The sequence below is a fragment of the Embiotoca jacksoni genome, unplaced genomic scaffold (assembly GCF_022577435.1).
Source record: "Embiotoca jacksoni isolate LCO1_2020_lvr unplaced genomic scaffold, fEmbJac1.0.p SCAF_102, whole genome shotgun sequence".
NCBI lineage: Eukaryota > Metazoa > Chordata > Actinopteri > Embiotocidae > Embiotoca > Embiotoca jacksoni.
Genome location: NW_027185233.1, coordinates 675,592 through 694,990, shown reverse-complemented (window position 1 = coordinate 694,990; position 19,399 = coordinate 675,592). Strand labels below are relative to the sequence as shown.

Genomic DNA, 19,399 nt, shown 5'->3' with positions numbered 1-19,399 from the left:
AAAAAAACGTTTTCTTTTCGAGTCGTCGTCACGCTGACAGCCGATGATGTCGCCGCAGCTTTGAGAAATAAAAAAAGTCCAGGAACCCGATCAGGACTCGGTCTGGAAAGGAGGCGTCTAACCCAAAACTGGCGCTCGTTCTGGGGCAACACGGCGCTCCCGGAAAACAAGCGGTTGAATGACAGATTGTGGCCCGTCGAAAAATAGACGTTCCCCTGAATCAGATGAAAAAAATGACCCCTTTTTTTTTTTTTTTTTTTTTTTTATTTTTTTATTTCTCTCTGGATGTCCTCCATACAGACGTGTAAGAAAAAAAAAAAAAAAAAAAAAAGCACACGTCGGAGTGTTTACTGGGTCAAAGCTGCAGAATCTGATGACCCTCCATTTCATTTTTAATTTGACATAAAAAGGGAATAAACTCTCAGGAAGGTCCCTTATAATTAAATTAAACGATCATGTGACGGCCTGGATGATAAAAACAGTTTAAATGTAATTCTTTAAACTGTAAAGTTATATTCTCCTTCAGCTCGTCCTTCTCAGTGCAGCGGTCTGATAAACTTTAATGCTGTGGCCTCAGTCGTCATTTACATTTAATAGGAGGACGCAGGTTTTTTTATGTCCCGAGCTGAAGCCAACACGACCTGCAGGAATAAAAAAAAGAAACCCAGTGTTGAGTTTGGTGACTTTTTACAGTGTAAAGTCCTCAGCCCTGAACTAAAATTAGATTTTGTTCTTCAGTCGCAGTTTTTAAAGTATTTTTCTGATCTCCAACATGTTTAAATCGCCCGACACGATTCACAGGTCGAACTATTTCAAAGCAGGCAGACGAGGTGGCGTATAAAATACACAAATTACAAAACTTTAAAGTCAGAAATGTAGAAAAAAAAAAAAAAAAAAAAACGCTGGGTTTGAAGTCTCCTTTTTCGAGAAATCAAAGCTGCAAAACTCATTTTCAAAACGTAAAAGGCAGAACTTTGATACTAAAAAGTTTAAATTGGGCCAATTTTGATTTAAAAAATAAATAAATAAAAGATTAAAGAAGAGTTTAAATCTTAACAGGAACTCGACCGTTTTTTGTGATTACTAAAATCTCACGGAAAAGTTCTGGTCGTAGCCGTTCTCCAGGAAACTGGGGGAATTCCTTCAAGTCATCTCAACGAAGAGAAACACAACTCGATTTGTTGACGCAACAGACGGCTTATAAAAGAGTTCGTAGCTTCAGAGTCTGAAAAATGGTTCAGATCCAGAAGTGTCTTCAGCTGCAATACCAGCGAGTGCCACTAGAGGTCGGCTCCAAAAAGCCTCCGGCTCCATAGACTCCCATTCAACTTCTCTCATCAAATCCAAAGTGAATAAAATGTGTCCATCAGTTATCTCGGTGTTGTTAGCTAAAGTCACTCCTTCTTATTAGTTTTCTGGAGGTCCATCTGAAAATAATCCCTCATTCATTAGTCGTCGTAATTCCCCGTCGTCGAAATGCACAAATGAACTCAAGTTTACTGAACGTAGGGAAAGTTCTCGAAAATGGGTTTTAAAGTTTAATGCATTGTAGACATTAATGAAATATCATCGGCTGACGTGAGGAACGTCCCAACGCTTCGCTTTAATCGTGTTAAAAAATAAAACCCGAAGTGAAGCCGACCGTCAAACTGTCCGGAAATAACGTGAATCTGCATTTATCAGGAAGTCGTGTTTTTTAAGTGAAACAAGCGTTTTCTGCTGATTTCTGTTCAGCATCCAACAAATATTTTATTTTTTTTAAAGTTGCATTTTCACAACGAGGCGGCCAAATAAAAGTTAGAATAAAAACAACACGATCCTTCTGTTACTGTCGGGGATGTGAACAGGAGAAAGAAACTGACCGTCCGTCACTCTCATTCTCGTTCCATGGAGGTGGAAGGAGGACGACGATGTCTTTGTCCTCACGTCCGTCCTCCGTCTCTCTGCTGCGTTATCCGTCCTCACACTTTCCCCCTTCTGCCCTTTTCGTCCCCGTCCAGCCAACCAGACTCGATACCCGATGGCCACGAGTCAGCCGGCTGAAACCTGAACGTGTGTGTGTGTGTGTGTGTGTGTGTGTGTGTGTGTGTGTGTGTGTGTGTGTGTGTGTGCTGTGTGTGTGTGTGTGTGTAATCAGTTCAGGCCTGGCTGCGCTAACACGGCTTGGTGGAGTTTGTTAGCATATTATTAGCCCGGGGATGTTGCTGAAGCACTTCTCACATTATCTCCCTCTAATCGCTTCCCTAACCGGCCACACAGAAACACCTCATAACACACACACACACACACACACACACACACACACACACACACACACACACACACACACACACACACACACACACACACACACTCCCCTCCGTACCCATCCTGATTGGCAAAAAAATAAAAAATCAGCAGAGGGAAAGTTCGACCCCGCCTCCTCCTCTTCCTCCTCCTCCTCTTCCTCCTCCTCTTCCTCCTCCTCTTCTTCTTCTTCGTCTCTTTTCTTCTTCGTCTGTCTGTGGGTTTTTTGAATTGATATGATTTTTTTTTTTTATTATTATTTACATTTTTTGCCTTTCTGATTCCTGGATGGGTGTCGGGGGGGGGGGGGGGGGGGAGTTGGAGGGGGAGGGGGGGCGTCCGGGATGTTGTCATGACACTGTGCTCGTTGTTTCCACAGCGACCGAGAACACTGTTGTCCGCCCTGTGAGCTGTTCTCTGTTATCAATCTCTGTTTTCTTTATTTTGTTTCTGTTTTTTTTGTTTTTTTTATAACAACGACGTGTCCAACCCTTTTGTCTTGTTTTTGTTCTTTCTTGTCTTCCTCCCCTCCTTCCTCCTCCTTCCTCCTCCTCCTCCTCCTCCCCCCTTCCACTTGTCCCTCCATCCTCCCCCCCCCCCCCTCCCTCCCTACAGGATGTGCGTTTGTCACGTTTTCCACCAGAGCAATGGCACAGAATGCAATCAAAGCCATGCACCAGTCTCAGACTATGGAGGTACGGTAAAAACTCAACTCTTCCTCTTCCTCTTCCTCTTCCTCTTCCTCTCTCTGTCTTTTTTTTTTTTTTTCTACATGCACTTCAGTCACATGTCCGACTCCATCCTCAAAGATGCAAAAAAAAAAAAAAAAAATAGGCCGAAAGCAGCCGACACGTTCGAGAGCCGCGTGATAAATTTGTACCTGAATTATATATTTTTCACACGAGACAAAAAAACTTGTTCTTTTGATTTATTTTTTGTTTTGTTGTTGTTGTTTTTTTTGCACACGATGCAGGAATAAAAAAAAAAATTATAAAAATAAATAAATAAAAAAGCTTTTCATTGGAACAAACAGGCGTTTAAACGCGAGCCGCACGCTGCAAAAAGTAATCCGACAAATGAATGATGAAGTAGATGAGAGAGCTAATCGGGGGATGTTAGTTTATTGTATCTCGTATCTCGAAATGACGCCTCAGAGAGTTTTAACATCTTAACGTTTGCCTTCAGCTTTTCAATTTCAACTGGTGGAGAAGCCACAGCGTGCGTCGGGTGGCCAGAAGGTGGCGCCGAGCGTCTGAGGAGATGGGAGGACGAAAAAAACAAAACTTTTATAATCAAAAGTACGATAACGGTCAATCTCAACTGTTTGTATGAAAGTTAATCGTCTAACACAAATCTCCTGATTGCGGCGGCTCCGGCCGGCGTCGGGACAAAAGACGATGTCACGTCTTCATTTCTTCCATTCTGCCTCCCGATGAACTCGTCTTCTTCGTCTTCCTCATTTTTCGGTCACAAACTGGAGTAAAGTTTGTCTCCAGACACACAAACAAACAAGCAGCACCTTCGACCCGGTAGGCAGGTGGCGTCGCCGAGACCTCATCATCTGCAACCGCGACCCCGGCCGCCGCTCCTTTTGTACCCCCCCCACCCCCCCCGCCCACCCCCTCCCTTCCCTCAGTTTGTTCTTCTTCGAGGGCGCCCTTGTCATCGTTGTCAAGCCGGAGATGACAGGACTGTGATTTGGGAGCGAATTACACGATGTAAGACGGCGAGTGTGAGTCACCGAGAGAGAGAGAGAGAGAGAGAGAGAGAGAGAGAGAGAGAGAGAGAGAGGTAATAACATGGCTGCATTCAAGCCCTCCCCCCCCCCCCTTCCTTCCCCCCCCCCAAAGAAAAAAAAAAGCGAGCGGCGTTCACCCTGCGTGGCCCCCTCATTACAGCTGATCATGATAATCACGGCTGCTATTGATGTACTGTGATCCACGACACGAAAAAACACGCTCCGTCCGTCCGTCCGTCCGTCCGTCCGTCCGTCCGTCCGTCCGTCACAGCGTCGTTGAGTCGTGTGGTTTCTCTCTCCTCCGACAGCGTTTGGTATTAAGCTCGAATTATCTTCGCTCTGTGGCGGCAGTCCGCCACAACGGTGCCGGGTAAACAAAAAACACCCCTTCCCCCCCCCCCCCAACCCCAAAAAGGCCTTAAACCATAACACAATGACACTGCAGTTGGACAACGGCACAATTACTTTCATTTCCATTTGAAAACGAGCCGTCGTTCCGCCGGGCGAAACGCGTCCGTTCGTTAAAATGTTCGTCAGGTTTTTATTTTGCAATTTAAAAGTAATTACTTCTGGTCCGAACGAGGAGGAACGAGGAGGTCTGGTAAACACTGTTTGGTTATTGTCTCTTGCCTCTGTTGCAACCCCCCTCCCCTCCCCCACCTCCCTACCCCCTCCACCCACCTCCATCACCGCTGTCTTAGATGGAGGGAGGTCGTGCGTGTTTCGTAAGAGGGAGGGGTTGGGGGGGCGGGGGTGGAGGGGGGGGGTGGAGGGCCGCCGATGTCATATCCATTCTCATTACGCCGTGACATTCAGGTGCACGTGCAAAAACACGCTGAATGTCAGGGGGTGAGGAGAGGGGGGGGAGGAGGGGGGGAGGAGGAGAGGGTGAGGAGAGGGGGGGAGGAGGGGGAGGAGGAGAGGGTGAGGAGAGGGGGGAGGAGGGGGAGGAGAGGGGGGGGGCAGCATCTGTGTTGATTTGTGCTTCACGTCGTTCGCCCCCCTTTAGAAAACGCTCGTTCGCCGCTCTGCCGTCTTCGACGCAATTGTTTTGTTTTATTGAGGTTTCCTTTTTTCCCCGCTTGCATGACACCGGAGGAGCACTCGAACGCATCATCCTGCATGAACACACACACACACACACACACACACACACACAGAGAGAGAGATTGATGTGTGACTGGATTCATCAGGAGGCTGAGGTTTATTATTACAGCAGCTCCAACCTGTACTGATCTCTATCCAACAAGGTATCACGGCAAAAGCGTGAAATAGACACGCTTTGGGCTTGTCTCAGTAAATGTCATGTGACTCTGAGTCATAAGACAGAAATACAGTTTTTAGTACAAACTCCAAAAATGAGCATAAAATCAAGTCAGCAATTTTCGGTAAACTTTTTACAGTGTTGAAATTTAAGTATTTTGACAAGAGACTTAAATGGAGGTTGTTTTTTTGACGTTCCTCAAATATGAAGGCAAGACAAAGAAGTGAGTTTTTTTTTTTTTTTTAGGTTTTTGTTTTGTTTTTGTTTTTCAAGCGTGTCGACTTATTCGGGGACAAAAAGTTTGAACCGACGTGAAGGAAGTCGGGCGTGGCGCGTCAGACTTCCTGCAGCCATCGGAGCGTTGCTATTAGCGGAGGAAGATAACGCGCTCTGACATTTAAAGGCTACGTGAGCGGTAAATGAGCGAGATGGAGAAGGTTCAGAGCACATAAACTCTCCGTGAAAGCTACGAGAGATTGATTTTCAAAGGTAAACGGACCGGAGCTTATAAGTTCAGTTTTGCGTGAGTGTGTGTGCAGCTAAGCATTTTTTTTTTTTTTTTTTTGTAATGCTCTCTTCACGGTTGTCTCGGAGAGTTGGCTTCAGGGAGCGCGCTCCGGGTTTTATCAGCTGACTGAACTCCCAGTTAAGTCGATCACGAGTCCGTAACTTCTGTCAGAGGCAGGAAGTGGAACTTTTTCCCCCCCTCTGATTGGACGGTGAGATGAGGTCGAGGCGTCGCCCGAAGCCTTTTATTTTTTTAATTTATTTTTTCCTGACCCCTTATGTTATAATGACGTGATTATAAATGTGGATTCTGTAATTATCCCAGGTGCATATCGCCGCTCCTGCAGTGTAATTTTTAAGAGTGCAGGTTGTCATATGTGCATCAGCCTACACAGGAACCCACCTGTCAATCACAGCCGGAGCCGGACGTCAGGAAGAATTTTAACCAAAGTTTTTGTAGATGATTAAATTCATATTCAGGAGGTACACATGCTGCAAAGTTATGTATCTTAAGACTGGATTTTTATTTTATTTTTATTTTTTTTGCAGGAGATTTGTCAAAAAATAGCAAGAAAAAAAAGAGAAAAATAACATTTCAGAAAGAAGCGATTTCCGTGTAAGAGACGTCTCCTCGTGAGAAAAAGCTTCCGTGAGGCTTATTTTTTTTTTTTTTCTTAAGATGTTGAAAGTCGTGCAACATGGGAGACACTGGCTGTCTGCAGCTTTATAAACCTGCCTCCCAAAATAGCTTCAGCGATGAATCGATGCTTCACAAAAAAAAATCTGAACCCAGAGACCATTAAAAACAAAACGGTAACAACTCACTTACGACCAGAAAATCCTCGTCTAATGTCCTAATCATTACCTAATGTAATCATTACCTGAATGATATTCATATATTCAGGGTGTTTTTTTTTTTTGTGGTGTGTTTAACACCCTTCGGGGGACTATTTTGGTGCCCGCAGAGAAACGGAGCCATTATGTCGCCCCCTGCTGGTTGTGCTCAGAAGCGGCCGCTTTAAAGCAAATCAGATGGTTTTCAAAATATAGCTTCACACAACATGAGGTGTAATTACTCCCAACAGCAGCAAATACCCACAAACATCAGGAGGCTCATCACACTCTCAAATGGACTTTAAAAAAAAAAAAGAAAAAAGCAAGATGTTATAAGTGGCTGTATTTAATTTCAGAAACTCTCAATATGCAGATAAATGTACGGGTTGTTTTGTTTTAGAAACTCAAAACACCCATTTCTGTTTTTGTTTTTTTTAAGCAAGAGAAGCTTTTTCAAGTCTCAAATTAAGGTTTAAGATTTTTAATCTTGGTCTAATTTGGTTGGGTTTTTGGTCTCTGGTGGCGAACCGTCCTTTAACAACTCATTTAGTCTTAATGAGGAAGTCACTTTGCTTGTTAGATGAATTTGTGCAGCCCCTTCGGGGTTCATCGCTGCTTTTACTGTCAAACATCAACAAACTGAGAGTTGTTTTTTTTCTGTTTTCCAAAACAGATTTCTGATCAGTCACAAATATGAAGGACTTCCTGCAACTCCTTCAAAATAAAATATTTTTGCTTTAATGAGGCTTATTTGCTTATTTTGACTTTTTTTTTGGGGGGGGGGGGTGGCACCGGGCCGCCTTTTCGCCGGGCCGAAGTTAACCAGCAGTCCAATCATCTGAGATACAGCCCCCTATCAATCAGTTAAAAAAAAAAAAGTATAAAAACTATCAAATCAATAGATGAATTTAGGATTAAAATTATGGTTGTTTTTTTAAGCAGCATGTGCGATAACATATAAATATAAAACAATATGGTTCCATAATTACCCTTTCTACTTCATTTTAAACACATTTTGCATGCTGGGAAATAAATGCTAATTAGCCGGCAGGTTTGTCGGCAGTCGCTACAAGTATATATTTGACTTTGACGCGAAACTTACGCATTTAACAACACACACCTGCAGACACACACTCGACACGCATCTTCGGCTCCGGGGGGGATAAAAATAAAATAAAACGTGTTTGTCGTGCACGCTATCTGCAAAAGTAACCACCTCCCACCCCACCCACCCTCCCTCCCTCCCTCCCCCGCCGAGCGTGGATCGTGCCTCAAACTAAATGTCTCAATCAAAAGGTTTTTTTTTTTGTTTTGTTTTGTTTTATTCTCTCGTGGCAGATTTCCTTTGTTTTTCCGACGGATTTGCCCCCAGTTAGGCTTTGATTGCATTGTGTGAGCGCCGCTGCGCCGCGACAGATTACGACTTCGCCCGCTTCAGCTTCGCCACGTTTCAGCCGTTGATGACTTCCATCAACGGCAATTTCTTTTTATTTATTTGTGTGTGTGTGTGTGTGTCTATTTTATGTTGTTGTTTGTTGGTTAGTGTGTGTGTGCTGAACATCTGACATCTCGCCCACCTCGGCTCTGTGTGTGTTCATTCACCTCACACACACACACACACACACACACACACACACACACACACACACACACACACACACACACACACACACACACACTGATTGTCCAGATCTCTAAAATCTTCCTCTTGCCCTCTCAACCCGTCTTCCAAAAACACTCTTTCTTTTTTCTTCTTCTTTTTTGTCTCCCTCACTCTTAACACACACACACACACACACACACACACACACACACACACACACACACACACACATCTCTTCGTATGAGATGATGAAATAGTTGGAGAAGTCAGGAAATCTGTTTCTGGTGAAACCGTTCTGGACTCTGAGATAACTGAGCCCTTGTGGGGGAAAGAAGAAAGCCCACCGGCTTTAGAGTCAAGTTTCCTGTGTGACTCGGCGTGTGCGTGTCCTGTGTCACTGAGTGTGTGTGTGTGTGTGTGTGTGTGTGTGTGTGTGTGTGTGTGTGTGTGTGTGTGTGTGTGTGTGTGTGTGTGTGCCCTTTATTAAACACTCACTACATTCATCATGTATGTTTAGGTGTGGTTTTTTTTTTGGTTTTTTTTACAAGTGTGTGTGCGAATTTTCTAAATATCTTTTTTTTGTCTCTTCTCTTCTCTTCACCGTTTCTTCTCCTTTTCTTCCTCATCTCTTCCTTCCTCATCCTCACTCAACTCTTTCTACTCCTCTTATGTCTCATTTGCTCCTCTCCATCCTCCCTTCCCCTCCTCTTCATCGCTTCTTTCCTTTCTCTCCTCTTCTTCCTCTTCTTTCCTCCTTTTCATTTCGTTCATCTTCTTGCCTCCTCCTCATCTTCCTCTTCTCCTCCTCTTCCTCTCCCTTTCTATCTACTCCCTCCTCATCTCTTGTCTTCTCCATTGCTCCATTACTTTCTCCTCTCCTCCTCGTTTCATTTCATCTCTTCCCATCTCTCCTCCTCCTCCTCCTCCTCCTCTTCCTCCCCCCCTCCCCCCCGCGCAGGGCTGCTCGTCTCCCATCGTGGTGAAGTTCGCCGACACGCAGAAGGACAAGGAGCAGCGGCGTCTGCAGCAGCAGCTGGCGCAGCAGATGCAGCAGCTCAACAGTGCGACCACCTGGGGGAGCCTGACGGGGCTGGGGGGCCTCACTCCGCAGTACCTGGCTGTAAGGAGAGCCGCCGCCATCGCCTCCCCCCCCCCCCCCCCCCCCCCCCCAAACCGAGAACATCTCGACTCTAAATCCCCCAAAAATACTCACCGAGACTCACGCCGCCGTCCCTCCCTCTTTTTGTTCTTGTAATTCCTTCCTCAGCACCGTCCATTGTTCCTCCTCTTCCTCCTCTTCATCCTCTTCATCCTCCCGGGAGGGAAAGAAACGAGGTCTCTGAATCGGATATTTCCAAAAGTGTCACACCAGATAATGTAGAAGACTTGCAGTGTTTCTTACTGGGTTTTATCTGGATCTTTAATCTGGAGCACACGCAAAGTGTTTCTTATGAAACTTTCATTTTAAAAGGAGGGATATTTATTTATTTAGCCAGAAAGAAAGAATATTTTTTTAGTTATTCTGTTGTCTGTACGCGTTTCTTCACCCAAACTTTTCTAGAAACTCTTGACATCGTGTTTAGACCAAACGAACGCGTTACTCACGCAAGTAGAAAGTTAAATATTTCATCAGTCTTTGCATTGACTTGAAGAAAAAATATGCTTTAAAAGAAACTTAATCACTCCTTAATTATGTTTTATTTAGCTGCGAAACATCTTTATCGGGGGTTTTTTTCCCCCAAACATCCACTTTTATCTCCGACAGCGTGATTCGTTTAAAGTTTTAGGAAGGATTGTTGGTTCGTAACCGTAGGCAACCGTAGTTTAGCGGTGAAAAGCTCATAGCATGCTGGATGTGCAACACAACACGCTGTCATTACTTTTCCTGCAAAAAGTACGAAGTAAAACCATTTAGTAAGATACAGGATGATGTCCTTTCTGGACTTTTAACACTATAATTGTACAATTTTTGAGGCTTTTTTGGGGGGGAATTAATGAAATAGAAATAAATATCTTAGAGATGTTTCTGGAGCCTCTGGGAATCCGCTGATCCGCCAATTTGGGAAGTGCTGCGGTGGCTGAACGGCATCTGAGGCTCTCATCGGTTCATCTGCTTGATTGGGACGTTTTTTTATTTTTGTTTTATTCAAAGGTTCAGACGCCTCCTTCCCTCCTTCCCTCCCTCCTTCCCTCCCTCCCTTTTTGACTTCCTTTAGAAAGTTTCGACCCCCCGCTGCTCTTCAGCTTCGAAGCGAGCAACCCGAACTTCCTTTAAAACACACTTCTCAAATGTCCAACGTTCGATTCTCAAATTGTTTTGACAAATGGAGATAAAAAAAAAAAAAGAAGTGTTTTGTGAATTGGGCTCCTCCGAATCCTCTTTTCTCAGTCTGTAAAAACAAAAAAAATAAAAAGATTAAGCTCTATTCTGGAAAGGGACAAAAAAAAAAAAATATATCACACAATAGAAACAAGATGTTAATTTTCTGTTAATTCGAGCCTTTGAAGGATGAGTTTTTTTGACAGCATCGGTATTCCACTTTTGTTTTGGAATCTAATTAGTCGGCTAGATTAGAGCTTTCATGCTCAACTTGTCTGAGAGAATCGTGGCGGAATACAAACCGTGTTTGCTTAGAGGAGAGATCAAACTGTATTAGCAGCTCATTTACTCATCGAGCGCCGATGCAAAAGAAGAAAGAAGAAAACACATTGCTAAATTACGAGTTTAGCTTTCCGTGTATTGGTCTTGTTCCATTTCCACACGGCTCACTTTGTTCTTCTTCTTCTTCTTCTTCTTCTTCTTCTTCTTCTTCTTCTTCTTCTTCTTCTTCTCTTTTCCTACCAGTTGCTGCAGCAGGCCACCTCCTCCAGTAACCTCGGAGCCTTCAGCGGGATCCAGCAGATGGCCGGTGAGTCCCCCTCCCTCCTCCACCTCCCTCCTCCACCTCCCCTCCATAAAAAATAAAAAAAACTCCTTTACAACCTCCTCGATCTACCGCGGATTTCTTTCTGTTGCGCGTTTTTGTGTTTTTTCTTCTTCTTTTTTCCTGCAGACTTAAAAAAAAAAACAGAGGCACCAAAGAGCATAACAGATGAACTCGCGTGGCGGAGGAAAGACAGATCTTTTTTTTTTTTTTTTTTGCCCCAAAGATTTATTAACTGTTGCTAAGATTTGTCTTGATCTTTTAATGAGGCCAGACAAAGAGTTGTGCCCTGGGCGGGTAACAGTAGCGCCGAGGCTTTGTCAGGGATGGATGAATCACGAGAGGAAGAGAGGAACAAAAAAAAAAGAAAGAAAGAAATAGAGTGTGCAGAAAAATGGTTAAAAGTAGGCTCTTTTTTAATTTGCTTTTTTTAAAAATTATTATTATTTATTTATTTTATTCTCCAGTGGATGTCGTCTGTACTGGCGGGGGGCTGGCGCCATCTACTGCTCCGTCATCTGCTTCTTCCACATTTCCTTTTTTTTTTTTTGTATTTTTTTTTGTGTGTGTCTTTCCAAGAGTATCTATCCACATTTAAAGACAAGAAAATGACGCGAGAGTTTCCAAACTGTCTTTTAATGGAAGTGGAAGGACGACGAGGAAAGGAGGACGTAAGGTGGCGTGGGACAGTAATTCTCCAAAGTGAAGCCGCCGCAATAAAACATGCAAACTGAATTAACCCAGTTCGGCATTAATCTGGAGCCTCCAGCGTGCCGAGGAGCTCTCCCATTAAATGTTGAACAAGATAAAAATCTCTGTCTTTACCAAATATAATTTTTGAGGGCTTTAAACTTAAGACGTGGATACTCGCTTCGCTTCATCATCATCCTCTCTTTTCCATTAAACTCGCCTTCTCTCTTTATTTTAAGCCTCTTTTTTTTTTAATTTTATATTTTTTTTTTGCAGATACTCTCTCCACCTCCCGCCTTCTTCAAAATCACAGTTTCTTCATCTCACCTTTTACGCCTCCCTCTTCCATCCTCGTCTCGTTTTTTGTTTTGTTTTGTTTCTTTTCTTTTCTTCCAGCTCCTCTCTCAGGTGTTTCTTAGCGAAGGTGTCGCAGTTTTTTTTTTATTTTATTTTTTTTTATTGTGCGTTTGTTTTAAGTCAGTCGACGCCGGGAAAAACAGAAATTTTCCGAGAGTGTGACGGGAGTTTGCGGTTTCCCATCGTCGGCTGTTTGAACTCGTACACCTTTTAAAAAAAAAAAAAAAAAAAAAACCCCGGGGGTGAGTAACGGTGTCTGGATCTGTCGGTCCTCCGTCTGCGGCAGCAAGGAGGGAGGAGGAGAGGGAGGAGGAGAGGGAGGAGGTGATTGGCAGGATATGTGAGACAGCTGAATGACATCTGGTCGCCGCTCTTTAACACGACGGAGCTGCGGAGCTGAGAGGCTTCAATTACACCAACGAGCATTCAATTAGACGCAGCCAAACGCCAGCCTGGCTGCAGCCCGGCGCTGCCATACAGGCTGCACACACACACACACACACACACACACACACACACACACACACAGTCGTGTACCATCTGCACAGCCCGGATACTCCGACTGTGATGTGGGAAATAGAAAGTATTTGCCTCGTACTCTCTCTCTCTGTTCGGCTTCGTCTCCTCTTTATTCCTCTTCTAGCTCATTTATTTTGATCGCCCGCCCGCCTCCCTGTTTTTTTTTTCTTCTTCTTCTTCAAAATGTACGTTCAACGAGGGAGATAGCCTTTGACAAATGCAAATGGAACGGATCGGTGCCGAAAAAGGCGGGAAAAGAGGTTGAACGGACGGAGAAAGATGGAGAAGGAAGGAGTTGTTGGAAAAACAGACGAGGAAAAGGGTCGAAGGAAAGATAGAAGAGATGGGAAGGAAGCGGGAAAAGGCCGAGCAGGAAATGAAAGGAATGGGAAGGGAGGTAAAAAAATAAAAAAAGGATCAGAGTGGAAAGGAAGAATGAAACAGGAAAGAAAGGAAAAGACAATGAGGCACATTAAAGGATTAAAAGACAAGAAAAAGGGCAGAATAGTGAATAGCCCAAAATGGCAAGACAGGGAAGAAGGAAACTGGGAATAGATTGGAAGGCAGACTGGGAAATAAAAGATGGGTAAAGGAAAGGGAAAAGAGGAAGTCAATGAGGGACATTAAAGGATAACAGACAAGAAAAAGAGCATCAAAATATAAAGGAATTAGTCAGAAATGGAGGAGAGACCAAAATGGTAAGACTGGGAACACGCTGGAGTGGCGTGTTGCGTGTTGCGTGTTGTGTGTGGCGTGTTGCGTGTTGCCCTCTTTGCTTTATACATGTTAAAGAAACCGGTCCGACTCAGTGGGAAGTTGGAGCATGTGTTCTCAGGACGTGATGGAAGGAGTGACAGCTGGATTTTTTTTTATTTATTTTTTTTATTCCCAACTCACAGAGAAACAGAAAATCCATTTCAGCTTTTGATGCATCACGAAAAAACGTGAGAAACTGGCTCTGAAAACGAGATTAGGTTGTTGTTTTTCAGCTTCGGTGTAAATAAAAAAAAGAAATAAAAAAAGAAACACACTTCCTGCTGCAGCAACAATCTCAAAACAAGAAGATCGCTGGTTTTTTGTTGTTGTTGTTTGTTGTTTTTTTGTTTTTTTTTTATCATCAAATTAACCAATCAGAGCTGTGATGAATCCAGCCACCTGCTGCCGTTGGCCGCGTTTCAGTTCGGTTGTCACGGTGACGGATATCGTTGTGTCCAAAACCTCCACGTCGTCCAAACAAGACGGATCTTCTTCACGGTGTCTTTGTTTGTGTGCGTCTTATCCGTGTGTGTGAGTGTGTGTGTGAGTGTGTGTGTGTGTGTGTGTGTGTGTGTGTGTGTGTGTATATATTTCCATGGTTACTGTATATACACCCAGGCTGTATATACGACGCATACACCTCAACATCGACAGTGTCCCCCCTCCCCCCCCCCCACACGCACCCACCCCCCCCTTTTTCTTTTTTTTTTAAACAAGCTCATGAGTCAGTAAAACCGATCTGACACCTCATCACACACACACACACACACACACACACACACACACACACACACACACACACACACACACTAAAAACACTGCTTAAGTGCGGTCATTTTTGGCTCCGATCTTTAGTTTTAAAGTTATTAAATTTCAAGTTTATCATAAAATATCCGTCTTCAACAGCTGAATTTAAGGAGATTATTTCAAAGAATGTTTGACGCCAAATTTTTATGTTGAAGACACATTTTTTTATTGTTTTTTATTTTTTTGTTGTTGTTGTTGTTGTTTATTTGGCAGGGAAAATGCATATTTAACAACAGCAACAAAAAGTAAAGTTCAAATTCGTGGCGCCAAATTTGTCAATTCTCCTGCTCTGAAATCTCCCATCAGTTCGGCTGTCAATCACGACCACACGATGTCTTTATTCGCCAGTTAGACTTTTTTATTCATCCGAGCACAACTTAGCAGGAGGTTGAATTTGAAACGCTATAATTGGACAGAAAAGTCTACATAACCAGCTAGTTTCCTTTCTGTTGTTGTTGTTTTTTTTAGAGCCGTCGTCTCCACTGAGCTTCTTTTTTCTTTTTTTTTTTTTTTACTCTAATGCTGTTTGAACAGTAAAAAAAAAAAAAAAAAAAAAAAGGATTATTTCTGCCTCGGAGAAAAACACAACTAAACCATAAACAACACTGCAACAGCTGCTTTTTTTTATTTATTTTTTTTATAACTGATTCAGGCACATCTGGGACTTTATTAGCGAAATCAGCTGCTGTGGTGTTTTTGATTTTTCACGCGCTGCAACAGAAGTTTTTCGAGCTGTCATAAAAGATTTGAGGATTTACACGCAACAGGATGACTTCCTCAACCGAAGCAGCAGGTTGCTGCTGCCCCCCCCACCCCCACCCCACCCGGGCCCCCCGCCTCTCCCCAGCCAATGCCTCAGCCTCGCTTCCCCCCCCCCCCCGCCCCCCAGGTTTGACACCACCCTCTCTGGCTCCTCCCTCTCTCCAGGTATGAGTGCTCTGCAGTTGCAGAATCTGGCCACTTTAGCGGCGGCGGCGGCGGCGGCCCAAAACTCAGCCAGCCCCTCCACCGCAAACCCCCTGTCCTCCAGCGCCGCCTCCCTGGGAGCGTTGGCCAGCCCAGGTAACGCCGCAGAAAAACTCCGGGGGGGGGGTGGGGGGGAGGGAGAGGGAGGGGTGGGGGGTGGGGGGGGTCCGACGTCGTCGAGCCTTACGTTCCTCCGCTCTCCACCGTTGCCATCACCAGTTGTTGTCACCCCCCGCCCCTCCCCCCCACCACCACCATGACCCCGGCACATCACCGCCACCGTCACCGCTGCCGAAACATCTCCATCGATCCCGATCTTCGTCCGTGTGTTGTCGACCTTCTCTCTGGCACATCGTCACGGTGTGTGTCCTCCTTCATCATCATCATCACCCTCCTCGTACGGACGTAGTCATGCTGTGTTGTTGCCCCTGCGCCGCCTACACCCCCTCCCCTTTACCTGCGTCCTCACCTCACCTGATGTGCCCCTCCCCCTCCGTCCGTCCCGTCCCCCCGACAACCATCCCGTAAAAAAATAAATAAATACACGCACTGTATATGTGTGCGCATGTGTTTGTGCGTTCGTGCTTCAGTGTTGTTTGTTTTTGTTTTTTTTCTTCTTTTGTTTGGTTTGTGCTCCGGAGAGCCCCCTGCTGGAGGCTGTAGATCAGGTGGTGTTCCCCCCTCGGGGGGGGGTTTCGTGTTGCATCTCCTCTGTGTGTGTGTTGCTGTTGTTGTCTGTGGGTTAAAAAAACAAAAACATTCAGGTTAAATATCGCCACCTGCAGATCCACTCCTCTTCCTCCTCTTCCTCGTGTTTTTATTTTTATTTCGCTGCTGCCATCCTTTTTTTTTTTTTTTTTTTTTTTTTTGACAAGCTACCTATTTCTGCTCCATCATCCCCCCCTCCACCCCCTTCCTCCACCCACTTCATGTCGGCTCGGCCTCGCTCCAGCAGCCGTGGTTGTTTTTCCTGCTGTCCCTTTTTGGAGCATGAATATAAAAAATAAATAAAACATCTGCTTCCTGTTGGCGTGAACGCCCGTTCTAGTCTCCATACACTTCGCACCTTTTCTCTTTTTTTTTTTTTTTTTTTTTTTTTTACATTCGAGCCCCTCCTCCCCACCTCCTCCCACCTCCTTCTCTCACTCTTTCTCCTTGTCTCACTCTTGAGTGTCAGTCCAACCTTGAATAGTACACACTCAGGTTGAGCTGCTCGGGTGTGAATGAGCGGCGCTGTCACTGCATGTGTCAATGAAACTGAAAAAACAAAACAACAACTATAAATATAGACACTTCTGCATGGAGACAGGCCAGCGTTTCCTGGGTTTTTGTTGTTGTTGTTGTTGTTGTTGTTCTTATTGTTGTTGTTGTTTTTTGCTGCACCATGTGCTGACATAATGCTCCCCTCTCGCCACACCATTTTTCTTAATATATTCAGCGGCAATCCAGCTTTGTTGGCATCGCTTTGATGAGATCAAGGGTAAATGAATGGATTTTTATTTTCGATTTTTTTTTTGTTTTTTTTTTGTGTTTAAAACCGAGCAAGGTTGCAAAGCTTTGTGCACCATATATATATATATATATATATATATTTATATTTATATATATATACATATATTTATTTATTTCCCGCCATCTCACCCACCACCACCACCCACCACGGACATAGCAGCTCATGTATGGCACACATTTCACGTCGGTGTGCGTTCAGGTGTATGTGTGCGTGAGTTTGTGTCCAGTGTTGAATTCACTCGACGCCTGTTGCGTGTTTTTGGTTTTTTTTCTGTGGTTTTTTTTGACCAACTGATTTTTTTAAGTCAACTTTAAGGAAAAGTAAAAAAAAAAAAAAAAAAAAAAAATATATATATATATATATATATATATATGTATATAATTGTAAATCTCCGAGTTTATTTTGCAGGTCTTTTAAAAAAAAAAAAAAAAAAAAAAGTCTCCTCTGGTTGTGCTCTTGCTGTCTCTACATGCAGTATGTCTGCTTTTTTTTTTGTTTTTTTTGGATGGTCCTTGTGTTTCTTTTTAAAATGCTGTCACAGCGTTGTTACCTTTGAATGCAGCAAATCCTCCCAATTTATCTGCTTTTTTTTTTATTGTGAACATTTTCCCGATCATATAGCAAACCATTCAGATTTCATCTCCATATGATTCTGTACACGGGTGGGGTTGTCGTATGTAGGGTCGAGGTGCAACAGCTCGTTAATAGGAGGTTAATTAAAGGTGCTGCTTGTAGCATTTTTAAGCAAAAATGGCCGTATTTTAATCGTAATCTGTCAAGTCGTGGTGATTTTTCGACTACTTACATTTAGCATTTCGTGCAGGTTTAAAGCCATAAAATCTCTTCTTCTACATGTGGATGCAGGGTTATGGCCGAGTTTACCGTAATATGCCAAATATACCAAAAAATGTTGTGTTTTGGCTCGATATGTTTTGGCCTTCATCATCAGATTATTACTGAACCAACTTCCCACCAAATTTCATTCAAATCGACTTTACGTCGAGACCTACGTGGTAACTTGAAGGTGAAGACGCCAACCGAGTTCAGTCCGAGGTCCTCGCTGCATCTCTCTCTCTCTCTACTGTCTGTCATAAAGCAAATGACCAATAAAAACAAACAAAATGGCCGCCAGTGTTTTTGCCCCCAGCCTCACTTTTCCTGACGATAAAGTGCTACGACGCAGCGCCTGAAAACCTCCACCGCTACACGAGACGCCCCCGCTGCCGTCTGCTCGACATTTATATAATATGTTTGGTTTCTTTTGTCTCCCTCCCCTCCCCTCCCCTCCCTCCCCCCGTCCCCCATCAACCAGCAGGCACCACAGCCAGCTCCAACGCCAGCGCCATGAACTCTCTGACCTCTCTGGGCACCCTGCAGGGCCTGGCAGGCGCCACTGTGGGCCTGAACAACATTAATGCACTAGCAGGTAGCGTCAACAGTGAGTATTCACCCTGCCATCAGCCACTCCACCTCCACCTCCGACCACCTGACATCGCCACCCGCCACCGCCCGCCGCCACCAACGCAGCCTGTGAGTCAACGCAGAGGGACGCAGTCATCGTTAGGGTTGGACCTGGATGGGTTTTTGGTGGCTGAACTGTCACATTTTCCACATTTAATACCTTTGATTTAAAGTATTTCATCGCAACTCTGCATTTTAGACTTTTTTTCCAAACCAGTTTGATGGAAAAATGTCTTAAAATCTGCACTAAATGTCACCAAAATAAAGGTTGAGTTTCACCAAGAATCCACACATTCGTGCAACTCTAACGTCAGCAGCTGTTTTCACTCAGAACGACTTTTATTCTTAAAAGAGGTCAAATAAAGTAAAAAAAAATGTTGGTGTCGTGAAAACAAAACAAACGACTTCGCGTCCTCCTGTCGTCTCTCTGCGTCTCAGTTTCACTTGAAAAAAAAAAAATCGTCCTCGCTCTCTCGGAGACGGCGACCTCATCCATCCGTCCATCCGTCCATCCATCCGCACACAAGACACTTCATCCACCCATTCCTCCATCCCTCCATCAGCTTCCTGGTTGTGTCCCGGGGTTACGCTTGCTGTAAGAGTGCCGTCGTGGCGTCCCGGCGGGGGGTCGGCGTGCCGCTCGTCACCCTCCACGCGACTGTCGAGCTGTGTTGACGCCGTTTCACATCGTCTTGTTTTGTTGCATCATCGTTGGTGTCTTTTGTAGATTTTTTTTACAAAAGGGGGTTTTGGGAAAGTACAGACGGGAGCAAAACAAAGCTGCAAAGTTTCACGGATATATAGCATTGCGTGAACGTGACCATTTTTGCTATTATAACACAAATTTATCCATTTTCCTGCCTAATAAATCTGACATTTCTTTTAAAATAGAACATTTTATAAATTAAAATCCCAAAAAATGCATAGTTTGACCTATTTCGTGTCAATTTTCATGCCAGAAAATACAACAATTGATCATTTTCTTGCAGAAGAAAGAACATAACAAATAAATTGGATCATTTTAATGCTATAAAAATAATAGCAGTTAAAAAAGAACCAAAATACATATATATATATATATTTTTTTTTTTTTTTTAATGCAAAACAAAATGAGAAAAGTTAACATTTCCTGTCAAAATAGTTTTTAATAAAATCACAATTTCCTTTGGGCATA

At 43.9% G+C, this 19,399-nt stretch overlaps 1 protein-coding gene across 17 annotated transcripts in view; it reads left to right on the top strand.

Annotated features, from left to right (window-relative positions):
* celf2 (cugbp, Elav-like family member 2) overlaps positions 1-19,399 on the top strand; it is a 53,594-nt gene that overhangs the window by 21,682 nt on the left and 12,513 nt on the right. For 2 of the 17 annotated variants that reach the window (XM_069174789.1, XM_069174770.1), the window contains exons 4-9: positions 2,902-2,981; positions 9,191-9,352; positions 11,078-11,141; positions 15,213-15,347; positions 16,690-16,731; positions 18,077-18,190. In XM_069174789.1, the coding sequence (XP_069030890.1) occupies positions 2,902-2,981; positions 9,191-9,352; positions 11,078-11,141; positions 15,213-15,347; positions 16,690-16,731; positions 18,077-18,190 (597 nt within the window). Of the gene's footprint in view, positions 1-2,901; positions 2,982-9,190; positions 9,353-11,077; positions 11,142-15,212; positions 15,348-16,689; positions 16,732-18,076; positions 18,203-19,399 lie in introns of all 17 variants that reach the window. The other 15 variants (XM_069174778.1, XM_069174758.1, XM_069174866.1 and 12 more) reach the window with 11 other exon arrangements.